Below are 24,043 nucleotides of genomic sequence, written 5' to 3'. Positions count from 1 at the left end.
AAAAGAAGTGTCTGAAAGCTAACTGGCCATCTTCGATTAGCCGAGCTTAGGGACCCAGTGGGGCAGGCGCTGATACCTGCCGGGGAGGCTTAGGCGGTCACTGCAGAGAAAGTTCTTGCCAGCATCCTCTCCTCCTCTACCCTTCTGGTTGGGCCTTACCCTCTGGGACCTCCCCTCGTCCTAAGCCAGCAAATCTAAGAAGTTCTAAGCAAACCTGGTTATGCTAAGGCAACATGCTCCCCTGAACAGAATGGCATCCAGAGGCGAGAGCCCGGGAGGCTCCTCGGTGAGGACGCCTCCTGCCAGCAGGACAGGCCAGCTTGTGATGGATAACCACCTCTCCCGTATTCAACAAAGCCTGCCAGTTAATCCTGGGGCTGTGACAAGACCCAAGAGTGAGAAAGGGTCCTGCCAAGTCTGTCATGAGGCATGCAGACTTTTTTATACCCTCTCCAGCAGCCAGGACAACACACCCTGTTACACCCCCAGAAAGAGAACGTGCCTCTCTATCTCCCTGGGCCCATCACCCACCTCTCGCCACAAACCCAGGACAGAACACACATAAGCAGAGACACATGTGGACTTAGAAACAGGCAATCCTTTATCCACGTACAGTCAGACAAAGGGAGGCTTCAAGTCACCTATGACATTGCTGGGGGTTAGGGGATGATGCAAGGAAGCCAATGCCCCTTGGGTCTCAGAGTCAAGTACCCACCCCCAACCCCTGACTTACAGCTACTCTCTTCCCCCAGCATCTGTGACTGGCTAAGCATGGCTCACAGTATACACACCCACACTGTCTCCCCTAAACAGGGTAAGGCCCAATGTAGAACATGTGCTTCTGTTAACCGTGGAATAAGCAGGACCACTTCTGCCACATTCCCTTAAAAGCCCAAGGCTGACCTCAGAAACGTATGTGCACAGCGTGTGTGTGTATGTGTGTGTGTGCACATGTGCAGTGTGTGTGCCTGCACAATGTGTGTGTGCACAATATGTGTGCATGGTATGCATACATGTGTGCACACAATGGCACAGTGTGTGTATGTGTGTATAGTATGTGCACAGTGTGTATGTACAACATGTATGTGTGCACAGCGTGTGTGTGTGTGTGCACAATATGTGTGCACGGTATGTATATGTGTGTGCACACAATGACACAGTGTGTGTGTGTGTGTGTGTGTGTGGAGTAGGACCAGTGGTGGGAACCAGAGACCAAGCAGGCAGATTTTTCTCAGAATTCATTTCAGGTGCACTGGCATCAGAATCTTTGGGAATACTTACTAACCATGTTGAGTCTTAGATCCCACCCATGCCCACTAAATGGAAGTTTCTGGGGTGGGGGGACTCATGAGCCTACATTTCTGATGAGAGCCGTCTCTGTTGGGCACAGAGATATTGAGAACTAAACGTCCCCACGGTGTGACGGGATAAGAGCTGTCCACACTGGCCTGCACCTCGGAGGCCCCTGCACGCCGGACCCTTGAGCAGAGAAGGGCCGAGGGCTCCCCCATCGATGAGTTTGTAGGTAAACCGTTCAGACAGCGGTTCCCAGGGACCCCGCCCTCCCGCGCATGGCCAGCCTACCTGTGTGTGAGCGCAGGTGGCGTTTCAGGGCGGTGTGGCTGGGGAAGGTGCGGTTGCACTCGCTGCAGATGTAGCTGCGCACGCCCGCGTGGACCTCCATGTGCTGCTGGAGCGCGCTCTGTGCCTGGAAACGCTTCCCGCACAGAAGACAGAAGACAGCCATGTCCGTGCCTGCAGGGAGATGGGGCAGAGCCTCAGCTGGGCCGGAGCACGAGCCAGCGGTGGGACAGCACCCCCGGCCCCACGCTCAGCAGCAAACCCAGAGGCAGCGTGGGCCACGTGATGCTGATGGAGCCCCCAGTACACGGCTCCACTGGTGGATAAAATCCACTCACTTCCCATCCTCATGGAACCTAAAGTCTAGTGGGAGAAACAAAGATATTAATCAAAAACATCATGGCAGCAAATGAGTCTGCAATTGTCTGGAGTGCTGTGTCAAAGGCAGGGTACAAAGAAGCCGTCTATCAGAGGGACTTTCCAAGCCTGGGCAGGAGATGGGGTGGCCGGGGGCCTTTGTGAGGAACCACAATAGCGAAGATGAAAGCCATCATTGGAATGTAACACTTAAAACATCGCATCTGCAAAAGCGGGCCTCTACAGCCTCACCCTTCAGATAAGGAAAAGGAGGCACAGAGAGATGGAATAACTTGTCCAAAGTAGCAGAGTTCACAAGCAAACGGAGCTGGGATTCAAGGCCAGGCAGCCTGGATCTGATCCTCCCCTGACGCTACAAACCCGATTCTCTTAACCACATCTCCACTCATGAATGCACACATCCTAAGGGTCCATTCTTTGAACAAACACTATTTTAGTATCTACTACAAGTAGGGCTCTCTTTTTGGCCCTGGGGATGCAGCCATGGAGAACTGTACAAAGTGCCTGCCCTCATCACAGATGTTACCCAACACACTGGGGACATGGGGACAGCATTCCAGGAAGAAAAAATAGTATCTGTAAACTGGAGAGAAACACAGCAGGTAGAAGGATCAGACAGAACAGTGCAGCTAGGGAGGGAGAGAGAAAACAGGGAGGAAGGTCAAACAAGTGGGCCAGGCCAGCTTGTACGGGGTCTTGAAAATCGCGGTAAGAGCTTTAGGTTTCATCCCAAGACCAATGTGCAACTGTCAAGGGATTTTACTTTTTAAGATTTTTTTTTGATGTGAACCATTTTTAAAGTCTTTATTGAATTTGTTACAATACTGCTTCTGTTTTATGTTTTGGTATTTTGGCCATGAGGAGTGTGGTATCTTAGATTTCCAATCAGGGATTGAACCCATATACTCTGCATTGGAAAATGAAGTCTTAACCACTGGACCACCAGGGAACTCCTCTGTCAAGAGATTTTAAGCTAATGAGGGACATGAAATTTTTATTTAACTCTGGTTGTCTTCTGTGCTGATCAGAAGTAGAGGCAGGTACCCCATGATATCCTACAAAGTTGTGGCTGTTTAGTAGCCAAGTCGTGTCTAACTGCAACCCCATGGACTGTAGCCCACCAGGCTCCTCTGTCCATGGGATCTCCCAGGCAAGAATCCTGGAGTGGGCTGTCATTCCCTTCTCCAGGGGATCTTCCTGACCAAGGACCTAACCGACATCTCCTGCATTGGCAGGCAGGTTCACTACCACTGAGCCACCAGAAAAGCCCTACAAAGACAGGCTGCTATTTTCTGTTCGTCAACCCTCTTTCTGGTGCTGCTGTGGAGCCGTGGCTTTCTGGGGTTCAGCAGCACAGGAGGAAGCATCTAAACCTTCCATTTGAGTCCCAGCTGGTAGCTCTTTGGCTGCTATTTTGGGTTCCATCAGTGGAGACAGCAAACAAGAGGTCTCTTCTGGCTGCCTCAGTCCCAGTCTTGGCTGGGTCTGTGATGGACTAGCCGGAAGGCAAGGATGGCTTCTCATTTCCCTACATCCCCACCCCTCAGGGCACTTGTAGCCATGCTCCATCCCACCTGCGGGCATTGCCTGCATCCGGGTCCAGGGAAGGCTGGGCAGGGGAGATGAGTACCAGCAAGGGCACAAACTTCCTCCTGGCCTCAAAGAGCAGAGGGAAGGGGAACCGCTGTAGGCCTTGTGCTAGGCGCTTTATCGATGCCATCATCTCATTTAAAACTTGCAACTGTACCCGGCAGGATACTCATGCCCCTTTTCACAAATGGCAAAACAGAGTGGTTAAATAACTTGCCTAAGGTCACACAGTCAGAAAGAAGAGGAGCTGGGATTTATAAATGCCTCAGTTTGTCTGATTTCAGAAACCACAGAGTTGGGTTAATGTCTCCCTTCCTGCCTGGGCTTCTCTGAGAAGAGGCACAATGATGATACAGCGAGCCAGCTCTAACCCGGCTGGCGCAGGGGCCCCCATGCATCCAAGGTCCACCCGAGCAACAGACAGCCCAGGCCAGGAGGAGTGCCCTAGAAGCCAAGTCACGAGGTAGGACTCTCTGAAGCCTTCTAACTCCGCTGGGAGCCAGCGAGGCCTCTGCAAGAAGAACTGAGGTGGTCACTCCATTTGATTTAGGGGGGCACAGTGAGAGGCATGGTCTGCCCAGCAGACACAGACAAGGGTTGACAGTGAGTCCTCAAAGTCCAGTCTGGCCTGGCCAGCACTCCCCAGAATGGAGTCCACCTGCAGCACACCAAGGGGCATGGCAGCTCCGGTTGCTTCATCCCACGAGCCCCCGGCATCAGCTCCGTCTCTGGCCTGAACCTCAACCCACAGAGGGTCCCGATGAAGCCAGACATCAAACATCTGCCTTTCATCACTAAGAGAGAACAAGCTTCCTGGGCAAGCCATGCCCTTTAAGAGACCAGGTTTCTCCTTATGGATCCCTCAAAATCCCCGGTGTGGAAGGAGCCTGGGTCGGAGGGAACGTGAATCACATTCTCAGTAGGAGATCCCGAGCCTAAAAAGCCAAGCCCGGAGGAGATCTGAGGGTCAGTCCCAGCCCAGAGAAGACTGAGAACCCTGGCAGCCTCACCCTCCAGGTCTTCCCAGGGCCCCAGAGCTGCCCCACTGTGCAGCTCCTTCTTCTCAGGGTCACCTGAGCCTATTTTGTGTCCATTCAGTCAACTCTGTGAGTATCACCTAGCGCAGGCACTGTACTAGGTGATGAGAGGGATGCTGAGATCAACCAGAGACACAGGGTCCTGGCCGAGTGGAGGACACAGACATGCCAGCCACCAGCCGGAGGATAAGACAGGCTGATCCCAAGAGGGCTTTGGAGAGTCTTTCTTGGGCTTTAAGAAATGAAGTGTACTGAGGAGCTAAGGACCAGAGCAGGCACAGAAGCCAAGCTAGAAACAACACAATCAAATGTCAAAGCAGGCAGGAAGAGAGGACAGACCCCCCCACCAAGGATGAAGATAAGCAGAGACAGTTATTGGGGGTCGGATGGCAGAGGGCCCTGTCGCCAGGCGGGACAGGTTAGATTTCATTCCTCAGGGGTGCCAGGAAAAGATGCAGGGAGCAGGGGCTAGCATGTTCCAACCAGTACATGAAGGCAATGCCCTTGGGGGCTGAGTGGGAACCAATGGCAGTGGCAAAGTGGCTGAGATCAGGGACAGAGGTGACAGCTTTTGTGCTACCACTGGAGGAGTGTTGGAACCAGTGTAAGGTAGGGGCTGGGAGGACAGAGGAGGACTGGTGAAGTGGAATCCCAGGGCAATGGCAGGACAGGACCCTCAGCCTGGGCTCAAGTCAGGAAGCCTCATGCATCTGAAGTTCTGGACATCGGCTCTGCACCTTGGTGACAAGTGTAAAGTCATGCAGTGACCACCTGGAAAGGATCTATTACAGCGTCCCCACGGAGGTCTCTCTTTCCTAGGCATTCCACAGGGCACAGGGGCTCCTCCTGGTCACTGATGACACTGCCTGAGGCTCAGAGATGAAGAAAGGAGGGCCCCCCGTCCACTCCCCATTCTTCTGTTTGGAGACCAGCAGCTGAGAGGATAGAAAATATCTTTAAAGGAAAAATGAAAGGGCGGGGGTGGAGGGGTGGGTGAGAAACGGATGAGACACAAGAAAAGCTATTGGTGCATGTAAGTTAAAAATCCAGAGACTAGATTTGACTTATTAAACAATTTGCTGTAGTTTCTGCCTAGCTGATTGTTCGCATGTATGATGAGTCAGGGCAGATTCTATTACATTGGGAGATTAAGCAAATAAATGCTAGCTTTTGGAAACACATTAAAATGTGGGACTATGGAAATAAAATTATCTAGAAAATTGTATTAGCAATTCATTAGCTGCAGCGAGATGTAGGGTGAAGCAAGGGGGCCCGGCAGCGTTAGAACTCTGCTCCCTTCAATGCCTGAGCCCCTGAGATGCTCACTGCTCCTTCCTCTGCTGTTGGAGGAACCTCAGGCCTGATACACTGGGGAGAGGCAAGGAGCCGCCACTGGTTGCAAAAGACCTTCAGAAATCAGAGGGCCAGCAGGACACGAGGGAGACCAGAGAAGCACGTGGTTCCTGGCTCAGCCACTCACTTGCCTTGCAACCCAGAGCAAGTCACTCAGCTTCTCTGGACCAGAGTCTGTTCATCCTTTGCCACACTGCTTGTTGCCGCTGAGAGCATCCAATGAGATACCCAAGTGGAAAAGCTTCTTAGCTATGAAGTGGTAGCAGAACTAAAGCCAGCCTAGAGGATGCCTTTGTCTGAATTAGAAAATAATGCCTCTTTCTCTAGCCCAACACAGATCCTCGCCTGGGCACACAGCTCTGGCACAGAAAGACTTCTGGACTCCAGCCTCTGTTTCTCCCTCAGCTGGGCATCCTCCTGCAGTGAACAACCTGGATACAGATCATAGCTGCTCTGCACGATACACAAGCTGATGTTGTTTTATCGACTCTGGGCTACTTCTTCCAGGAAACTGACTCTAGAGAAGGCATCTTGGATGAGAGACACTGTTTAGGACTCAGTGCCAAGAACATCTCTTCCTCTGAGCCCTCACGATCCCAGCACAACTATTAAACCCTTTGTTGTACTTATTTTTGACATGTAGCTCTGTCCAGTAGATGGTAAGAGATGGTAAGCCCTCCAAAGCAAAAGCACTTTCTTCATCATTATATCCCCCAACATAAATCACAGGGCCTGGCATACAGTAGGCACTCAATAGCTGCATGTTGCATTCAACAATAAATAAGGACGGATATCCCTGGCAGTCCAGTGATGAAGACTCCAATGCAAGGGGGTAGGTTCAAGCCCCAGTCGGGGAACTCAGATTCCCACATGCCGCACAGCACAGCCAAGAAAATATAAAGTAATAATAATCAGTAAAGGGCTGTTTCTTTTAAAAGAATAAATAAGGGGTTGTGGGGCAATCACAAAGAGCACAGGGGGTCACAGGATGGGAAAGTCATGCTACAAAGCAATGGATGACTAGAGCTGGGGAAAGCCCAGACTGAATGCAGAGCTTCCAATAAGATGTTGCTTGGAAATGAGTAATGCCCAGTGACCCCTAGACACCTGATATCTTTGGGGCCTCTCATGTCTGTCTAGTGGGCTGAACAGGACACCCTGGTTCTGGCTCCGTGTCTTAGCTCTGCTACCCAGAAGCAAAGACCCAGCCCACAGAAGGATCAGTTTTGCCACCTCATGCAGTGATATAGTCAGCAGACCCTGGTTCTCACCCAAAGGTGAAGCCCCTCCTGACTCTGTGACCTGGGACCAGGTACCTGCTGCCCTTGACCTCATATCTTCATGTAGGAAATGGTATTCACGACTCAGCGGCCCTGTCCAACACCAACTTCATAATGCTGTTAATAGGCAACTGGCAAAAATTATTGAGTATGTAAATCCTACACAGGTATTGTTTTCAATCAATCTGTACATTCAAATGTAAATCAGACACATAAATTAGGCGTGGCCCAAAGAAATCATTTATCAGGTCAAAGAATAGTACCCCCTCTGCTCTTATGAATGGGCCTCCATTTTAGGCTGGACCCCAAGGGTGTCTGCCTGGGCTGAAGGGAATATGAACCAGGAGGAAGGAATGGGTATGGTGGGGTTGATGGAGAGAGGCCCTAGGTAAGGTGGGGAAGAGCATGCAAATATCTGTACCCTCATTTGCATCAGCCCTACCTGGAGATGGTGGCCCCCACCACACCCGCCTTCCATCCTCAAGGGCAGCGCAGCCATTCTGGCTGCAGGGCATGTACGACTCACAGATTCCCAATTTAAAGCAAGTTTAATTTTAGCCAAGAACAACAACAGAAAAGAACGGGAGAAAGCCAAGGCTAGGATGGAACAGGAGGCAGGAGGGGTGACACCAACCCAGGGTATTTATTTCACCCCGGTGATGACTGGGTCTGAAATTATGAGACACAAAAACCCTCATGTTTACACCTGTGCCACTTCCATACCAATTAGCTCTTTAATAGAAAGGCAGGAACAGGATCAGAGGGGCACACAGCTGGAGAAGACATTCAGGTGCTACACCTTCTTCGAGCAAGGCTCTTATTAACCCTAGACATAAGCAGTTTCTTAATCAAAAGAGCAGAGGGATCTAAATATATTTGGGCTTTTTTTGGTAAGCCGGCTGTGGCTATTACATGTGTGTGTGTGTGTATAAGCGTGTGCTTGCACATAGGCCAAGGATGGGCTTCTCATGTGCAACTCTACCCAACCTCACCCAAGAAAGGAAGAGCTGCTTCCCTATCCCCTACAACTTCCTCTTTCCAGAGGAAAGAAAATAGCAAATTTGGAGGGGGGGAGACCGTGTGAAAATCTTGATTTAAACTGGAACCACCTCCCACCCCCCACCCCCCCACCCCCACCCTATCCCCAAGTCCTCAGACAGGCCTACCTACTTTACTTCCTCTGACCTTCAGGAGTACTCTTTCCTAAGACACCATTTCCAGTCCTGTGAGGCCTTGTAACCACACACCAAAACTGTCACAGAAACTGCCCACCTCTCCCTCTTCCCCATCTTTCTCCTCCTTCCCCCTCCACCCCAGGTCTCTGCTAAAAAAGTGGCAGAGCTGCGTCATCCACCGTGCAGGAGAAAAAGACAGACAGAGACAAGCAGCCCAGGGCTGACTCACACGGAAGGCAGGAAGGCTCTGTCTGCATCCCAAGAGGCTGGAGGTGTGTGGGGGGTGTGGGGGGGTGGGGACAGGACCGGGAGCAGACAGAAAGGAAGCAAAAGCCCAGCGCATGACATGGGCAGGGGTGCCTCCCTATTGACCCCCCTGAGCCATCATTCGGGCTTGGGTCCTTTTCAAGGGATCTACTGAAGAAAGTACCAAACGATCCTGTTCTAGCTCTCCTCCTGGGCATAAGCTGAAGCATCGTTTGGGATGAACCTGCAACTCCCAGCCTTCCTGTGAAGGCTAGCTTTGTGCACAAAGAGGGCCCAGTCCACCCAGCCCAAGAAAATGTCAGCCCACCAACCCCCCACTCCCGCCCTGGGAGCGACAGCTGCTGGAGAGTGGGAGGCGAGTCCCACTGTTTCCTTTACTGCCTACAGCCTCTCTCCCAGGAAGGGTAGGGAAGGCTGAAAAAACATCTTTGGTAGGCTTGCCTCAAACCAAATTAGCCCCAAGTCTGTGCACTGGTGCGTGTCTCCTACATATCATCACCTACTTCTAGGGCACCTTTAATCATCGGCTTCGTTACATCTTCCCAAACCAAGCCAGGAGCTGAAGACCATAGCATCTTAACCTTCTTGTCAACTTCAGTCTCGTCAAGTCCAGTCTCCTTATCCAGCCCTCCGTGCCACATTTTCCTTTATTTCTTATCTGCTTAGAATCTTGGGAGGCACCCATACATCAACATAACCTTCCATTTCCACAGGGAAAGGGGGAATGTTGGGGTTTCCTATGATTAGCCCAGGGAGTAGAGTTCTCAATGAATAACCAAAGGGGGAGGAGCTGGAGCTGCTGATTCAAATTTGTTTTGGAACTAAGACATCGACTGGTGAGTGATTACAAGTCTCAGGGCATGTGTGTGCTCTACACACACATACACACACACACACACACACACACACGAAGGCAGACACTCACTCACACACCACTCTCAGTCTCTTGGGGAGTGTGGCCACATCCTCAAGCAGCAGCAGGCAAGGCTGGCTCCCAGAAAACTGTGTATTTGTTTAGCAGTGAGCTGCAGACACAAATGCATTTCATTACTCGGCACCTCCAGCTACAGTAAACAAATTTGTCAGCTCACTAGCTCATTAAGGTGCACCCTGGACACGGGGGGATTTATTGAGACCTGCACAATAAAAGTAACATGAATGGATTTACTAATTTTGTCAATCATTCCAACAAACAGAGCCAAAAAGGGGGAGAAACTGGCGGAAGGGGATAAGAACGGGGGAGGGGGGGGTGGAAAAGAAAGGAAAAGCAGTAAAAAGGAAGAGGAGAGTTGAATTTGGTTGGCAAGAGAGAGTCCATGGGTTAGGAGGGAGTCAGATCTGTGCTCTGCTGCCTGGTTACACGGCCTCCTCCAGTTCCCTTATGTTGGGCTGCTCTGTCCAGGATGCACGGGCCCTGGGAAGAAAGATGGCGAGGGCAAACTCAACTGCAAGATGTCAAACTGAGTCCCAGGGTCCCTGGCAGTGCTGCACCAATGTGAACACACTCCCCCTGCCCCACATCAGAGAGGAAACCAAAGGATCGAGGACGAAGAGGCCCCATGGAGGAAGCAGCAGCCACCGCCTCCCCATCAGACCGGCCGCCTCTCCTGGAACCTCCCACCTGCCCCTCATCCCCATCCCAGCCCAGCTCCTGGACCCTTCCAGACATTCTAGAAGGAGCCCAGACTGCCACCGCCAAGAGCAAGAGGAGGAAAAAGGGAAGGGACACGGTGCGTGCGGAGTGGGGGGAGGACAGTAAATCCGGAGAGGTATGCGGCCCTCTGGTCTGTAACTTTCAAAATGACAGCAGGACTGGGGCAGAGGTCAGGGGGTCCGAGGCCTTAAGCACCTCGGCCAGCTGTGGCGGTGCCGCAGGACGCCTGCCCGTATAAATCAGCCGTGAGCAGCCCCCGCTGGGGGCAAGGACAATGGGCCCCCACGGGGGTGGGAGGCAGGACAATGGGGCCCGGCCAGTGCGCAGGCCCGGAACAAATGCGCCCTGGCACCACGGGGGCCCCCATTTGTGAAACTAATTGGCCCACGATTGAAAAATTGGACCAACTTCAACAGCCCTGAGTGGAGAGGGGCGGCCGGCAGTCCCTTAAACCTAGCCCAGCCCCGCAGAGCCTGCCTGGCCCAGGAGCAGGGGTCGGAAATGGAAGCAGCTCCTGGGTGCTGCCCACTCTGGAGGTGGGAGACGGGCCTCTGAAGGCCATCTGGGAGAGGAGGGGCCTCGGGCTGTCTAGAAGGACCAGTACCCGGCTTCTTCTCCCAAGAGGCAGAGAAGGACCGACTTCCGCAATTTCTCTGCGCTGTCTCTTCTGCAGGACTGAAGATCAAAGGAGACAGGCAAGGCACCTGTCTGTCCAGAGGGTTCCTGAAACCCAAGGGCTCCCAACTTCTTCCTTTGGTGGGTAGATGGGTGCAAATAAACCCAGAGCTGCAATGGGTTCCTTCCTCAATTCAGCCTCCCTGGCATGCATTCAGCTCTGCACCTGTGGCCTATAACCCCAGCGAGAAGCCTGCCGCTCTCTACCAGGCTGTGTGAGAGCTGGCCTGGAAGAAGCCAGGAGCCCCCTGGTCCTGAGATTTCTGGGAAAGAAGCCCTGAAACGTGTGATGGACACGCCAGGGTAATCGTCCTGCCATGGTCCTCCTGCCCTTCCCCCTCCGGTGACGTCTCACTACCGGCTCCCAGTTGAAGAGGACCAGAAGGGTAGAAAGCACTGGAAGGCCCATCCTCAAGTCCTGGCTCAGCAGCTAACTTGCTGTGCATGCTCAGGTAGGTTCCTGGACCTCTCTGGGCCTCGATTTCCTCATCAGAAAAATGCAGGTAGAAGTCAGTAATCTTCAAGTTTCCCTTCACGCTGTGTATTCAGTTGCTCGGTTGTGTCCAACTCTTTTTATGACCTCATGGACTGCAGCACACCAGGCTTCCCTGTCCTTCACCCTCTCCCAGAGGTTCCTCAAATTCAAGTCCACTGAGTCAGTGATGCCATCCAACCATCTCATCCTCTGTCGACCCCTTCTCCTCCTGCTTTCACTGTCAGTAATCCTAGGCCTATAAGAAGGTGCTGGACACTGAAAGGCCTTTCTCCCTGGGTAAGATGCATTCCAGACATTTTCTCCTTCAAAGTCTCCCTTGACAGTTTTTCTTTGGTTAAAGAGAATCTCAGGGCTTCACTGGGAACCACCATCTTTGCTCACAGAGGGCCAGCCCCAGGAGAAGCACAGAAGAGAGCTAAGCTTGACTAAGCACTAGCTTTGGGCGATCCAGGTCTCTCCCTCTGAACCCTTCGCCAGTCCTGAGAGACAGGGGTGTTTAGGAAGACAGGCCAAGCAAGACTCAAGAGACCCTGCTAGGTCCTTCTCTCAAGGGGCCACCTATTACTCAGTACCTCCTAGAACTGGCCCTATTCCTAGAAGGGCAATTCATGAGCTGCTGGGTCTGAGAGTCCCTGCCAGCCTCTCTGCAGGGCAAGGGCCAGGCTGATGGGGAGGGGAGAGGGGAGAAGGGGCTTTCTCTCTCAGGGCCCCAGCACTGGGCGACAGAAAACACAACCAGGGTGGGGCAGAGAAGCAGACCCCCTGATCCCAGTGGCTGCATCTCCTTAGCATTCTGCCCAACACACAGTAGGCACCTCAGCTTTCAGATGTGTGTCCAAGGCTTCACGGGAGGGTGTTGCGGTTCCACCTGAAGATGAGACCCAATTTCCTTATCGCAGTGATACAACTTATCCCCAGGCAGCTTTCCTCTCCCATCTTCTTCAGGTGTACAAGATGTTTTTCAACAGAGCCCATCTCCCTAGATCCAGGCATCCCCAAAACCATCTTGAGGCCCCCCAGGCTAGAATTGGGGATCAATGGAAAAAAAGATATCAGCTCAGCTGGGGCCTTATCTAAACGGTCCTGTAAATCCCAGTGCATTTCAGAGATGATGAGGATGAGCCAGCAGGGAGGCCTACCTAGAAGAGAGGGGACAGATGAGGAGACAGGCCTCTGCAGACAAAGGCCCGGGGACAGAACAGGGCGGGGAGGGGAGCAGGGACTGGGGGAGACGGAAATTCAAAATCAAATGCAATACTGGTTGTTTCAGACAAACATTGGGCACTGCAAAGGAAACCATCCCATATAAATAAACAAAACCAAACCAAAGAGACAGAGAGAGAGAGAGATGGATGTATTCATTTTACTGACATTTTAATGGTTCCTCTCCTTCCCCCCAACCCCCCAGAAGATGATTACAAATTAAGCAGCATTTAAACGCTTTTTACTGTCAACAATTAGAAGGAGGGCTGTGAGCCTGAGAGTGCGGTGGCCATTCATTCCCACGGTAACCAGGCTATCAGAGGCACTGCCAGGCCTGCCTGTACTGTACCACACACAATGGCCAAAGAGGGAGAAGTCCGCACACCGTTAATTCTGCAGGACATTCAGAAGCAAATTAAAATATAAAAAGCTTCTGGTGCACAGACAGGGAGTGAGGGCAGGGCAGGCAGGTCTAGCTTGTGGAGTCAAATCTTAGCAACGGGCGAGTTTAAGCACAACCTGATTACACCTTATTCAGGGCTGCCTTGTGTTCAGTGTGTGTGTGTGTGTGTGTGTGTGTGTGTGTGTGATGGAAAGGATGAAGGAGTCTCCTGCATTGCAGGAAGATTCTTTACTATCTGAACCACCAGGGAAGCCCTCTGGGGACAGAGGAATAAACAATTAAAGAGAGACCAGGAGCTCAAGGCCAGACTCCAGACCCCAGCAAGTGGGTAGAAGAAACCAGTTAAACCCTGACACAGGCTACACAGTGAGCACTGGTCCACAGCACCCACTCCTCCAGCCATACCTTCTCTGCTGGATCACAGGGAGGAACCCTGGGATCGGAATTTCACCCTGGTGAGAAGAAAGGATTTCATTCCAGGGTGGACTGAAGAACAAATTTAAGTTTTCAGAAATTGGCTCTTTCATCACCCACATTGTCACTACCAACTCAGGCCTGCCCACCCAATGCCACCAATATTCTTGTCTTTCAGAAAACTTAAACCCCAATCCACGTTGGGTATCAATAAATTTTATTGCTAGAACTCTGTGTTATCCAACTCAAGATGAATTGTAAGAACCCATATCATCACAGGGACCTTTTAGAATAAGGAAATAATGAAAACTCACCCCTAGAATAAAGGGGAGAAATGCAAGGATTAAAAAAGAAAAGGAGTATGGGAGGTAAATAAAGGATGTAGCTGCCAATTTCCTTTCTAGTCCTTTGGAGAGGGAGATGGAAAGCAACAGAAGTGCGCTGGCTACTTGGTGGAGGGTGCGAGGAAGCTGGATTTAGAAGGAGCCAGGTACATTTCTGTGCCATGAGGTTTAATATGCAGAAGGGGCGCCACAGAAATAAAAGAGACACGTCCCCTTTAAAAGGAAATATAATTTACAGTGTGCAGCCAGGCGGCCCATAGTTTCAATCTCGTTTACTATAGAGAAAACTCTGCTAGCTGTTCTCTATCCCACAAATCCGATTTAATCAGACAAGCCAGCCAGCGTGGCTTGGAGTAAAAACGGATAATTAGTAAACAGAGAGCTACTCCAGTGCTTCATTGGCATTCGAGTTGGGCTACTGTGTCGCATTTAAAATGCAGTCTGATGAAGTTTACAAAATCAAACCATTTGTTACTCCTATTGAAGAGGCTTCAGGCCACTTGCAATTAAATTGGAATTAGTGCTCAGAATGAGACACAGCAAATTCATACTAAAAAGGGATCTGACTTTGAGACATTTGACTTCAACAGTTTCTGTGTGAGTGCGTGCGGTTGGGTGTTACTAAAAAGACGCCTCACTCACCCTGACTCTGCAGGGCTCCCCAACTCAGTAAGCTTGTCCCCCACAACCTGCTATGTCCTGGACTGGTGATGGGAGATGGGGCATCGTGGGGGGAGGGGACGGACAGCTGACACTGGGGAGCCAGGCCCTTGCATTCACACCAGGAAGATACTGTACTGGGGAAAATGTGTCCACAAAGGACCATATGGCTCCCTTCTGCATTGAGCCTTTGGACAAGGGGGTAGAAGGGGGGCGAGGAGGCTGCCAGAAGGCACGCTTCCAGAGGGCGCTGGCCCCGCCCACCTCAGGCAGCAGGCTGGCAGCTTGGGGAGAAAGGGGGCACCTCTTCCCCTGTTGGCTGGGTTCCTGTGATGTTCCCGCCATCCCTCTCTCGAGAGCCGGTGCACAGGGAGGGTTTCCGTCACGCGTCCTACCCATCAGCACACTTCTGGCTCTGGGCACTGCCCTCTTAGGCGGAAAAGATGGAGCAAACTGGCTCCGCAAGGCCTCTCTGAACCTCCAGGCCATGAAACCCCGACACAACCCAGGGACAGAATTCAGGAGGCTGCTGATCGTGAAGGAGAAAATATCCCCTTTTAATTTTTACCAACCTCTAACCGATGCTGGGAAAGACTGAAGGTGAAAGGAGAAGGCGGTGGCAGAGGGTGAGATGGTCCAATAGCATCACTGACTCAATGGACGTGAAACTGAACAAACTCCCGGAGACAGTGGAGGCGGCTAGTATCCTGCAGCCCATGGTGTCGGCAAAGAGTCGGACATGACTTAGCGACCAAAAAACAACAACAACAAACTGAAATTCAGCAGTTCCTTCAGTGGGGGAGTGAAAGCAACAAGGCAGTCAGATGAACTGAACTTGTGACCTGTTCATGCACAGACAGCTAGGTATTTTCACACCACGTTAGAAGAAATGTTGCAGTTACCTCGAACTATTTATGCCAACTGCAGAAAACCAACCACTGCTTGAGCTTGTTAGCAGGATGACAAAGGATCACACATATGAACTGCATTACAAATGGTTTAAAAATATTTTGCTCTCTGTATTTAAAGTTTCCCTTTGTAATCTTAGGTATTTCATTCTATGCAACTAGAGACATTATTCTGAGGCAGGGTTCCTAGGTTTCACCAGATTTCCCAAGGGGCCCATGGCACGAAATGTGAAGAATTCCTGGTCCAGGGGCTCGGGGGACTTAGAGGGAATTACTGTTCAATGGAGACAGAGTTTCGGTTTGAGAAGATGAAAAAGTTCTGTGGACGGATGGTGGTGATGTCTGCACAACAGTGCGATCGTACTTAATGCCACTGAGTACTGTGCGTGCGTGCTCAGTCACGTCCGACTCTGTGACCCTACGGACTGTGTAGCCCACCAGGCTCCTCTGTCCATGGGATTCTCCAGGCAAGAATACTGAAGTGCGCTGCCATTTCCTAATGCCACCGAATAGCGCTCTTAAAAATGGTCAAAATGCTAAATCCTATGTGAGATACATTTTAGCAAAATAACGAAAAGAATCCTCAGTCTCAATTGGTCAAAAGTTACGTGGACTTCTATGACCCTCTGCGGCTCAGAAGTATCAAGGCTAAAATCCAGTTTCAATCCTTCTAAATGTTTCCATCTGCTTTTTAGAGAGAACTGAAGCCCAGGCTCCAAGGAAGGTGGGGAGTCATCACACACGGGTCCTGGAAAGGGCACTGCAGAAGGCCCAGGCTCAGCTCTGTGGCCGCCAACTAGCCACGGCAGAGCTGCTTCAAGTTCAAGGTTTATGGTGTCTCCCTCCCCATCAGAACAAAAGCCGCGTGAGAGCAGGGGGCCTCGTGGCTGTGTCTTTTGGATCTGACAGGCGTCTGATGAATCTTTATTGGACAGAGGGAAGGACAGACCAGCGGATGAAAGATTAAATAGATGAATTTTCTCTCTCTGACCCTCGATCTCATCTGGGACATAAGGAGGATGGGCTCTGTGATCCTTTAAGGCACTGACAGTCCCCACGGGGCTCCATCTGCTCACCAGGCTCCCCTGCCTACTGCCCACACCTCGCCTCCAGCACGCAGCCCTCGGAAGTAGACGGCGGGTGGGGTGGGGGTGCGTGCACACAGGTTGGGGGGGACGGGCTGTGGCAGGAGCATGCCTGACGTGGAGACTGAGGGCAAGAGGCCACTGCCCCCGGGCCCACAACTCTCCTCTGGACCCCGGGCCTCGGCCCATGGAGAGGAAATGGGCTGGTAATGATGGTGGGAGACAGAGGACAATGAATATATAGACCTCCTGAACAGACAGGCGATGAGAGGGAGGGCAGGGAGGCCTGAGGACTAGGCCCTGAGGTAGCGTCAGGCAGCGCGCAGTGGCCTTTAAAGCCTGGAAGGAGGAAACTGTCCTTTCTGCTACTCAGGGAGGGTGGGAGAGAAGGATGCGGTCAGGAATAAAAGCCAAACCACGTGGTCCACCAGCCTTCCCCACTTCCCCCAAACGTGGGAGTCCCCTCCCTTCAAGCAGGCTGCGAACCTGACTCACCAAGTCTTTCCCAGGGAAAGGGATGGGGTAGCCACCCAGCGGACATCAGCCAGGGCCTTGAGCCTACACCAGGGAGTGTGGATGCTCTTCAGGCAACTGGTGAGGAACCTGGGCCTCCTTGCCCACGCCCTCACATGCACGCGTGCACACACACACACACACACACGGCCCTTGACAAGGTGATGGAAGGTCTGCAGAGAAGCCCTAGCCTCACATTCTAAAAAGGAAACACAGGGGGTGTCAGGGAGTGGTTGGGCCTTCTCATTTCTCCCCTGCGGGTTCTATTTCCTAGGTCCCTCCCTTCTCAGTTCCTCCTCCGGAGGCTCGTGGCCACTCCCTGCCAGGACTGGAACTTGAGGCTGGCCCCAGCGCAGATGGGAAAGCTGACAGTTGACTCTCCCAAGACACAGCCAAGCGCCCAGCACCCTGGTCACAAAAGAGCCCGAGGAGACACCTCTGTTCTATTCATCCAACACGATGCCACTTGATTACCAAAGCTGCCCCTCCGTCTTCTTTCCAACGATCTTCATGTCTCTCTTGGGGTGGCAGTACTTTTATTTCCCTTGGGAGATAGCATTGGAGCATCACTCTTAGCACCACTCACTTATTTTCTCATGTATCCTGGCATCCGGCATTTCTTGAGCTCCAATTCTGCACAGGCATCAAATACCAAGGCTTTAGCCCTAAGAAGACACTTCTTGCCCTCACTAAGCTTGCAGTCCAAGAAATGCAGAGCAAGAAGTCTCGACTCTGAAGTCAGATAGAATCTGGCTCTGCCATTTACTTACTAGCTAGAGAATCGTCGGCAAATTTCCTAACATCTCTGGGTCTTGGTTTCTCTTTATTAGAGTGATAACGCCCACAATTCAAGCTTGCTGGGAAGGTTGGAGGTAATACATGAGTCTACCACAGTGTGAGAGATTCTGTCGTAGCTGTCGGTGGAGAATGTACCTGTAATGCAGAAGACACGGGTTCGATTCCTGGCTTGGAAAGATTGCCTGGAGAAGGAAATGGCAACCCACTCCAGTATTCTTGCCTGGCGAATCTCTTGAATAGGTAAGCCTGGCAGGCTACAGTCCATGGGGTCATGGACTACGTCAGACACGACTAAGCAACTAAAACCAACAACCACCACAGCGTGAGACGGTGGGAAGTGGAGAATTGGTAGCTGATTAGAACAGGAATCCAGGGACTTGGCTGAAGGCCGGAGGGAGACAGGTGTGTAAATAATGTATTTGGTGTTTGAACTTAGGTACCCTGAACTGAGGGTTTCCCTGATGGCTCAGATGGTAAAGAATCTGTCTGCAGTGTAGGAAACCCGGGTTCAATCCCTGGGTCGGGAAGAACCCCTGGAGAAGGAAATGACAACCCACCCCACTCTTCTTGCCTGGAGAATTCCATGGACAGAGGAGGCTGGAGAACTCCAGTCCAAGGGGTTGCAAAGAGTCGGACACGACTGAGCGACTAACACCTTCACCTTCACCCTGAACTGTGCAGGCCCACTCCAGGAGATGCTGACAGAGAATACACCACACCTTTCATCACCGGTAAGAGCTACTCCTCTAAAGTATTACATTGAAACCTCCTTCCCTCCCTTCTAGCTCTCCCATCCAATTACTCTCACCAGAACTGTTCTCGGAGCCCCAGTGATCCCCAGCATGTCCTTCCTTTCTGCCTTCTTTTTCCATCAGCCCTGACTTCAGGGCCCATGGTTCAACTCCCATCTGCTTTCTGGCCAATTCCTGAACTCCCTTGCCCATTATCCTGCCACTGTATCACCCCCACCCCTGCCAAATGCTGCCCTTGGATCAGTCTAACTCCTCGCCTCCTCCACTCCTAGAGCTGCCTACACACGCTGCCTCCCCTTCCCATGTGCTCATTTACTCCTCAACCCACCATGATCTCAGCCCTGCTTCCATCATTCCACAAAGACCAAGACTGTTCGCCTCTGATAACCAGTGACCCCCATGTCACTAAATCCAACAGATGTTTCTAGTCTTCCTCTTAGGGGGCTTAATGGCAGCATTAAGATTGATGACTACTTCTTCCCTTTAGAAACCTCTTTCATGACACCACACTCTCCTGGTCTCCATCCTGTTTCTTCCAGCAACTCTGTTTGAATCTCCATGATGGGTTGTGACTATCCTCGAGGGCACAGGACGTTGGAGTTCCTCTGGATTCTGTTCCAAGCTCTCCTCTCGTTTTGTAAACTCACTGGCTTCAAGAATCATTTATATGCTGATGATGCCAATAGATACATGGCCAGCAAATCTCTCTCTTTCCCGAATTCCAGACATAACAATGAATCCAAACGCTTCTTGGATGGGTCCCCACTGGATGTCACACAAGCCTCACTACCGTGACACTAAAACTGTTCATCATCTTAACAACAGCAAAAACAAAGTTCTTCTCCTTCTTCTCCTTCACCCTGATTTCAGTAAAGGGCTCACTGTCACCCACTGGGCTGCAAGTAAGAAAAGGGGCCATCACCTTTGATTCCTTTCTCTCTCACCTCCCACAACAGATCAGTTATCAAATTTCTTCAGCCTCCTAAATACCGTGAACTCTCCCCACTTCTTATCCATCCTCACTGTAACTACACCGGTTCAAGCTACCACAGTCTCTTGCCTGGATTACGGCAATACTGTCCTTACTAATGTCGCCTTCAGTATAAACCCCTCCAGTCTATTCACAACTGCGTAGTCCAAGTCATTTTTCTAAAACATAATTTGATGTCACTTTCCGAGGACCTTTTAATGGCTCCCCGTCACCCTCAGGAAAAACACACAGTTACGTAAGGTTTTTAGGGGTCTCTCACAGTTAATGTCCATCATCTCTCCACAGTCAGGCCTCAGCCCTACTCCCCACTCCCATTTTTCAGTTCACATATCTGCCTAACTTGTGTCCAACTCAGGGCGCTGACGTCAGTCTGGCATTCTTCCCTTTCTCCCCCAGTAACCTATCTTCTTTACTTAATAATTTCTCATCCTGCAGAAGACACCACCTCCAAGAAGCCTCCCCGATTCCCCATCCATGTGGAGGCCTCCATGTGTGCTCTTATAACATCTTATGCCTCCACTGTAACAATATTTATTCTGTACGTGACTTGCTTACTTATCTGTCTGCCTCCCTGTAAGACATGAGCCCCATGAGGACATGAATTCTGTTTTACTCACCACTGCATTCCCAGAGCCTAATATACTATTAGGTACATAATGGGTGTTAATAAATATTTACTGAGTGGATAAATAAACAAACGATACACAAAGTTTTAACCTATTAATATCTCTGTGGGTTTGATCCACGGTCCTTGGCAAGTTACAATTTCTAAAGTCCAAGCCATTAACATTTGATTCTTATGACTTCAAGTAAAACATGCCTCCTTACCCTCTTCAGCCATTCCACCACCAGCCCACATTCCCTGTGAGTTGCAGGCTTCTGGGCCTGTCTGTTTCTATGATTAGTTTTCCTGACTGTAGAATAATCTTTAGCAAGATGTCTGCAGTCTTTGTGTCGTGGCGTTCTGGGAACAGTGTATTTTGGTGTAGTGACCATCTGAACGCTGATAAATTGGGATTGAAAAAAAAAAAAAAACCACCAAAAAGTGTATTGTAAACAGATTCCTTATAAGCTTGAATATTTGTTACAATATACTTAATAGTATTGACTGACAAGTGTGAACGCGTATCCATATGCTCCAGAATCTGGGCATGGGCTCTCCTGGGCTTGGCTTCTCCTCCCAACCTGGAAGCCCTCCTGTGCAGAACGACCCAGGGGGTACATGTGGTACCCAGTGCAGAACTACCCAGATGTCTCTTCAAGATGGAAAGTCACCTGCATCAAAGGAGGATCCAGTTCTTTGAATGAAAGGACTGTAGAACGGAGTTACAAGATATTTCTTTCTGGCCAAAGCTGTGAGCTGGCAGCCAACAAGTCACTAATAGTTTGGAACCTGATGTTAAAACTGGCAACTCCTCCTGGCCCCTGGCAGGACATGGACCCAAGGCTATATGTGCACCTGGTGTCCACTTGCTACCTCTTTCTCCTCTAAGATCAGAGCAGGCCCTCAGCTCTCCCTGCAGGACTTGCTCTGAGCTGCCCAGAGGACACAGTCCTCTACACTCAGGTAATGCGCTTCCCCAAATCACGCTCTGGGTGGGCTGCTTTCATCCTTCTTCAGAGGGTGATGATGTATACTATACTATTCTGAGACTCCATCTCTACAGCAGATGGAAAACCCCTAAAACAGAGCTGCTAATGGAAATGCCCAAAGCTGTGTCACTATCACGCACATAAGTTGTGACCTCCAATACCATCCTGCTCGGAAACTCAAGATTGATTTTTCTTCAAGAGTTCAACAGGCTTTTGCAGAGTTGAGCCCAGGGTTGCTCTCTGTCCTGGTCAAAGACCCAGTTCCTGTGGCTCTGTGGGTGACCTGCCAGTGGTGAGTATAGTACCCGTTGTCCGTGTAAGCAAACGTGACCACGTAGGGAGCCCCTGGGAGATACCAGGTCCCAGGCAAAGGGGCCTTGGCATTGCCCACATCCATTCAGATCCCTTTGTTTTTCCAGCTTGTCCACAACTATTTCTCTATCCCCACTTCTCAAAACCCTTGGAAATGAGAAAGCAGTGCTTAATCATTCGTCTTTACACCTCTTTCCTAACTTTTCTGGGGGGGTGAGAAGGTGGGAAGCCTATGATTTCTTAGACTAGTGCTAGGGACTCTGAGAATTGGCAAATACTGAGGACGCTTTCTGTTTATTCGTGTTAGAGTAATTGTTCACTTGGAGGATTTTCACAAAGGTCATTGAAAGGAGGGAGGAATCGTCAAAATGTTCCCATCTGAACTCAAACAGAAGTACTGTGGAGCTTTTGCAGCCTCTGGGATCAGCGGCAAAGATCAGCAAGAAAGACCTTATCCTTCCAAAGGACTTCAAGCCAGGTTCCCCTACACCACTCACGCAGGACGTCTGGTTCCAGGAGGGTTTTCCACACAGGGAACGCCAGTGACAAGCCCCGATGGACATCGTGTGGTCACACCCACTCCTTTTCACAGCCCGAGTCTTCTCTTGGGACGGGCCAGTGTCTTCCTCGCCCTGGCTCCTCCATTCCCCAAATGCTCCCCAGGTCACACACCCTACTCCCTCTTCCTGCTCTTCCCTTCCTCCTCCTCACGTTAGTTGCTTTTTGCAAACAGCCGCCTACTGAGATAAGACTAGTTCGTTAGTAATACCAGCACGGGGAAAGCTTACACCACCTCTTGATCCCAGGGGCCTGGAGAACAAAGGACAGTGGGGAGGTGGCCGTGTGGACTGTACAAGGCCTCAGACAAGGACAGCACAGACACCGCCCTCAAATCTTTCGGCTCTGACAACCTGGGCAGCTCATGAGCTTTGGGTTTTCTGAAACATTGACGGCGATGCACAAGCAGGACAGGCTGAGAGGAGGTTGAGGGGTGCGCGTGGATTCCCTGCGACACTTTCTAACTCAGCTGCACTAAGGGCTAAGGTGCCTTCTCCTCTTTCCACTGTGATTTTTTTTTTTTTTTTTAATGATGTGCTTAACTTCAGACAAAGCAACTTCCACCTCTGACAGAATCTGGCTTGATTCCCCCAAAGAAGTTCATTCTCCAAAAGGCGAAGATCCCAAAGAGTCGGTTTACTCAGGGCTGGATGGGCGGTCGTGTACCATTTACACAGAAGACTGCCTCTGAACGCGAGACAAGAATGCTCATATTAATTAACATCTTCATAGAAAGAAGCCTCTCCAGGGAGTATCTGTTTGATTATTCTTATTTACTCAGTGACTTTGCCACGTGATTCTTCCCTCCCCTAAATCCTAAGGAGCCTCAACAGATTCTGTGAGAGGAAAGGAATCTGTGTGGCCTGTAGATGGAGGCTCTAGGGCCAGAGATCAGAGCAGGTTGACTTTTCTGCTGCCTGTGGGCCTCCAGGCTGGAAAAGCTGCCACTGAGCATCAGGAGGCTTACATATATTCTACATCCGTGTGTGCCTGCAAATCGTCATCACGGGAAACTGGAGACACCTACCTAGAGAACGTTTATGACAGAAAGCCCTGCATCACCCCAGACCTTCTAAGCGACAGCTCTGGAGGGTGTCCTGCCCAGCTCATCCAGTCCTCATAACCATCCCTGGATGGGAACCATGTGAGGAATGCCAGGATCAGTGCTGGGCTCCCGGACTCAGGTACCAATTCCCAGGAGCCGCAGAGGGTAAACAGTCTGCCTGCAATGTGGGAGACCTGGGTTCAATTCCTAGGTCAGGAAGATTCCCTGAAGAAGAAAGTGGCTACCCACTCCAGTATTCCTGCCTGGAAAACACCATAGTCAGACAAGCCTGGCAGTCCACAGTCCACAGGGGTCACAAAGAGTCGGACACAACTGAGCAACTAACACTTTCACTTCCAATTATTAGTTTAATAAATGAATGGGTGGCTACCACGAAGCCACAGAGGAAAATAAGAATGCTGCTAACAGGACTTCCCTGGTGGTCCAGTGGCTAAGACTCCCTGCTCCCAATGCAGGGAGCCCAGGTTCAATTCCTGATCAGGGGACTAGATCCCACATACCATAACTAATCAAGACCTCTTCTTATGCCAAAGTAAAGATCCCACGAGATGCAATGAAGATGTGGTGCAGCCAAAAAAAAAAAAAAAAGACAGAGAATGCTGCCAGAATTTTCCCTGTGTTTCTATTTATTAGGCACCTTGTAGGAAGCATCTGCTGTGCAATGCAGGTCTTAGGGACACGCTGATGAATCAGACACACACAGTCCCTGCCCTTGGACAGCTTCCTGTCTATGGAGGGAGACAAACCAGCATGACTACTTCTAAAACTCTCAAGGGTTGGAATCTAAAGTCGGGCTCTAGGTGAAGTCTCCTGATGTCTACGCCTCACAACATGGCCTCATACACTCTTCTTTAAGAGGCTATAAAAGGACATATTTTCTCTCTCTCACACATCCACCGCCCGCCCCCCCCCCCCCCCCAATTCCAACACCCACAGTACATATATGAATGTCTGCTC

General features: G+C 50.8%; 1 protein-coding gene across 3 annotated transcripts in view; it reads right to left on the bottom strand.

Annotated features, from left to right (window-relative positions):
• ZBTB16 (zinc finger and BTB domain containing 16) overlaps positions 1-24,043 on the bottom strand; it is a 198,610-nt gene that overhangs the window by 11,701 nt on the left and 162,866 nt on the right. For all 3 annotated transcript variants that reach the window (XM_043899661.1, XM_043899681.1, XM_043899671.1), the window contains exon 5: positions 1,585-1,755. In XM_043899661.1, coding sequence (XP_043755596.1) covers positions 1,585-1,755 — 171 coding nt within the window. The remainder of the gene's footprint in view (positions 1-1,584; positions 1,756-24,043) is intronic.

This window comes from Cervus elaphus, chromosome 1 (assembly GCF_910594005.1).
Source record: "Cervus elaphus chromosome 1, mCerEla1.1, whole genome shotgun sequence".
Taxonomy (NCBI): domain Eukaryota; kingdom Metazoa; phylum Chordata; class Mammalia; order Artiodactyla; family Cervidae; genus Cervus; species Cervus elaphus.
Note: the sequence above shows the minus strand (reverse complement) of the source record. Positions and strands in the feature narration are given on the sequence as shown.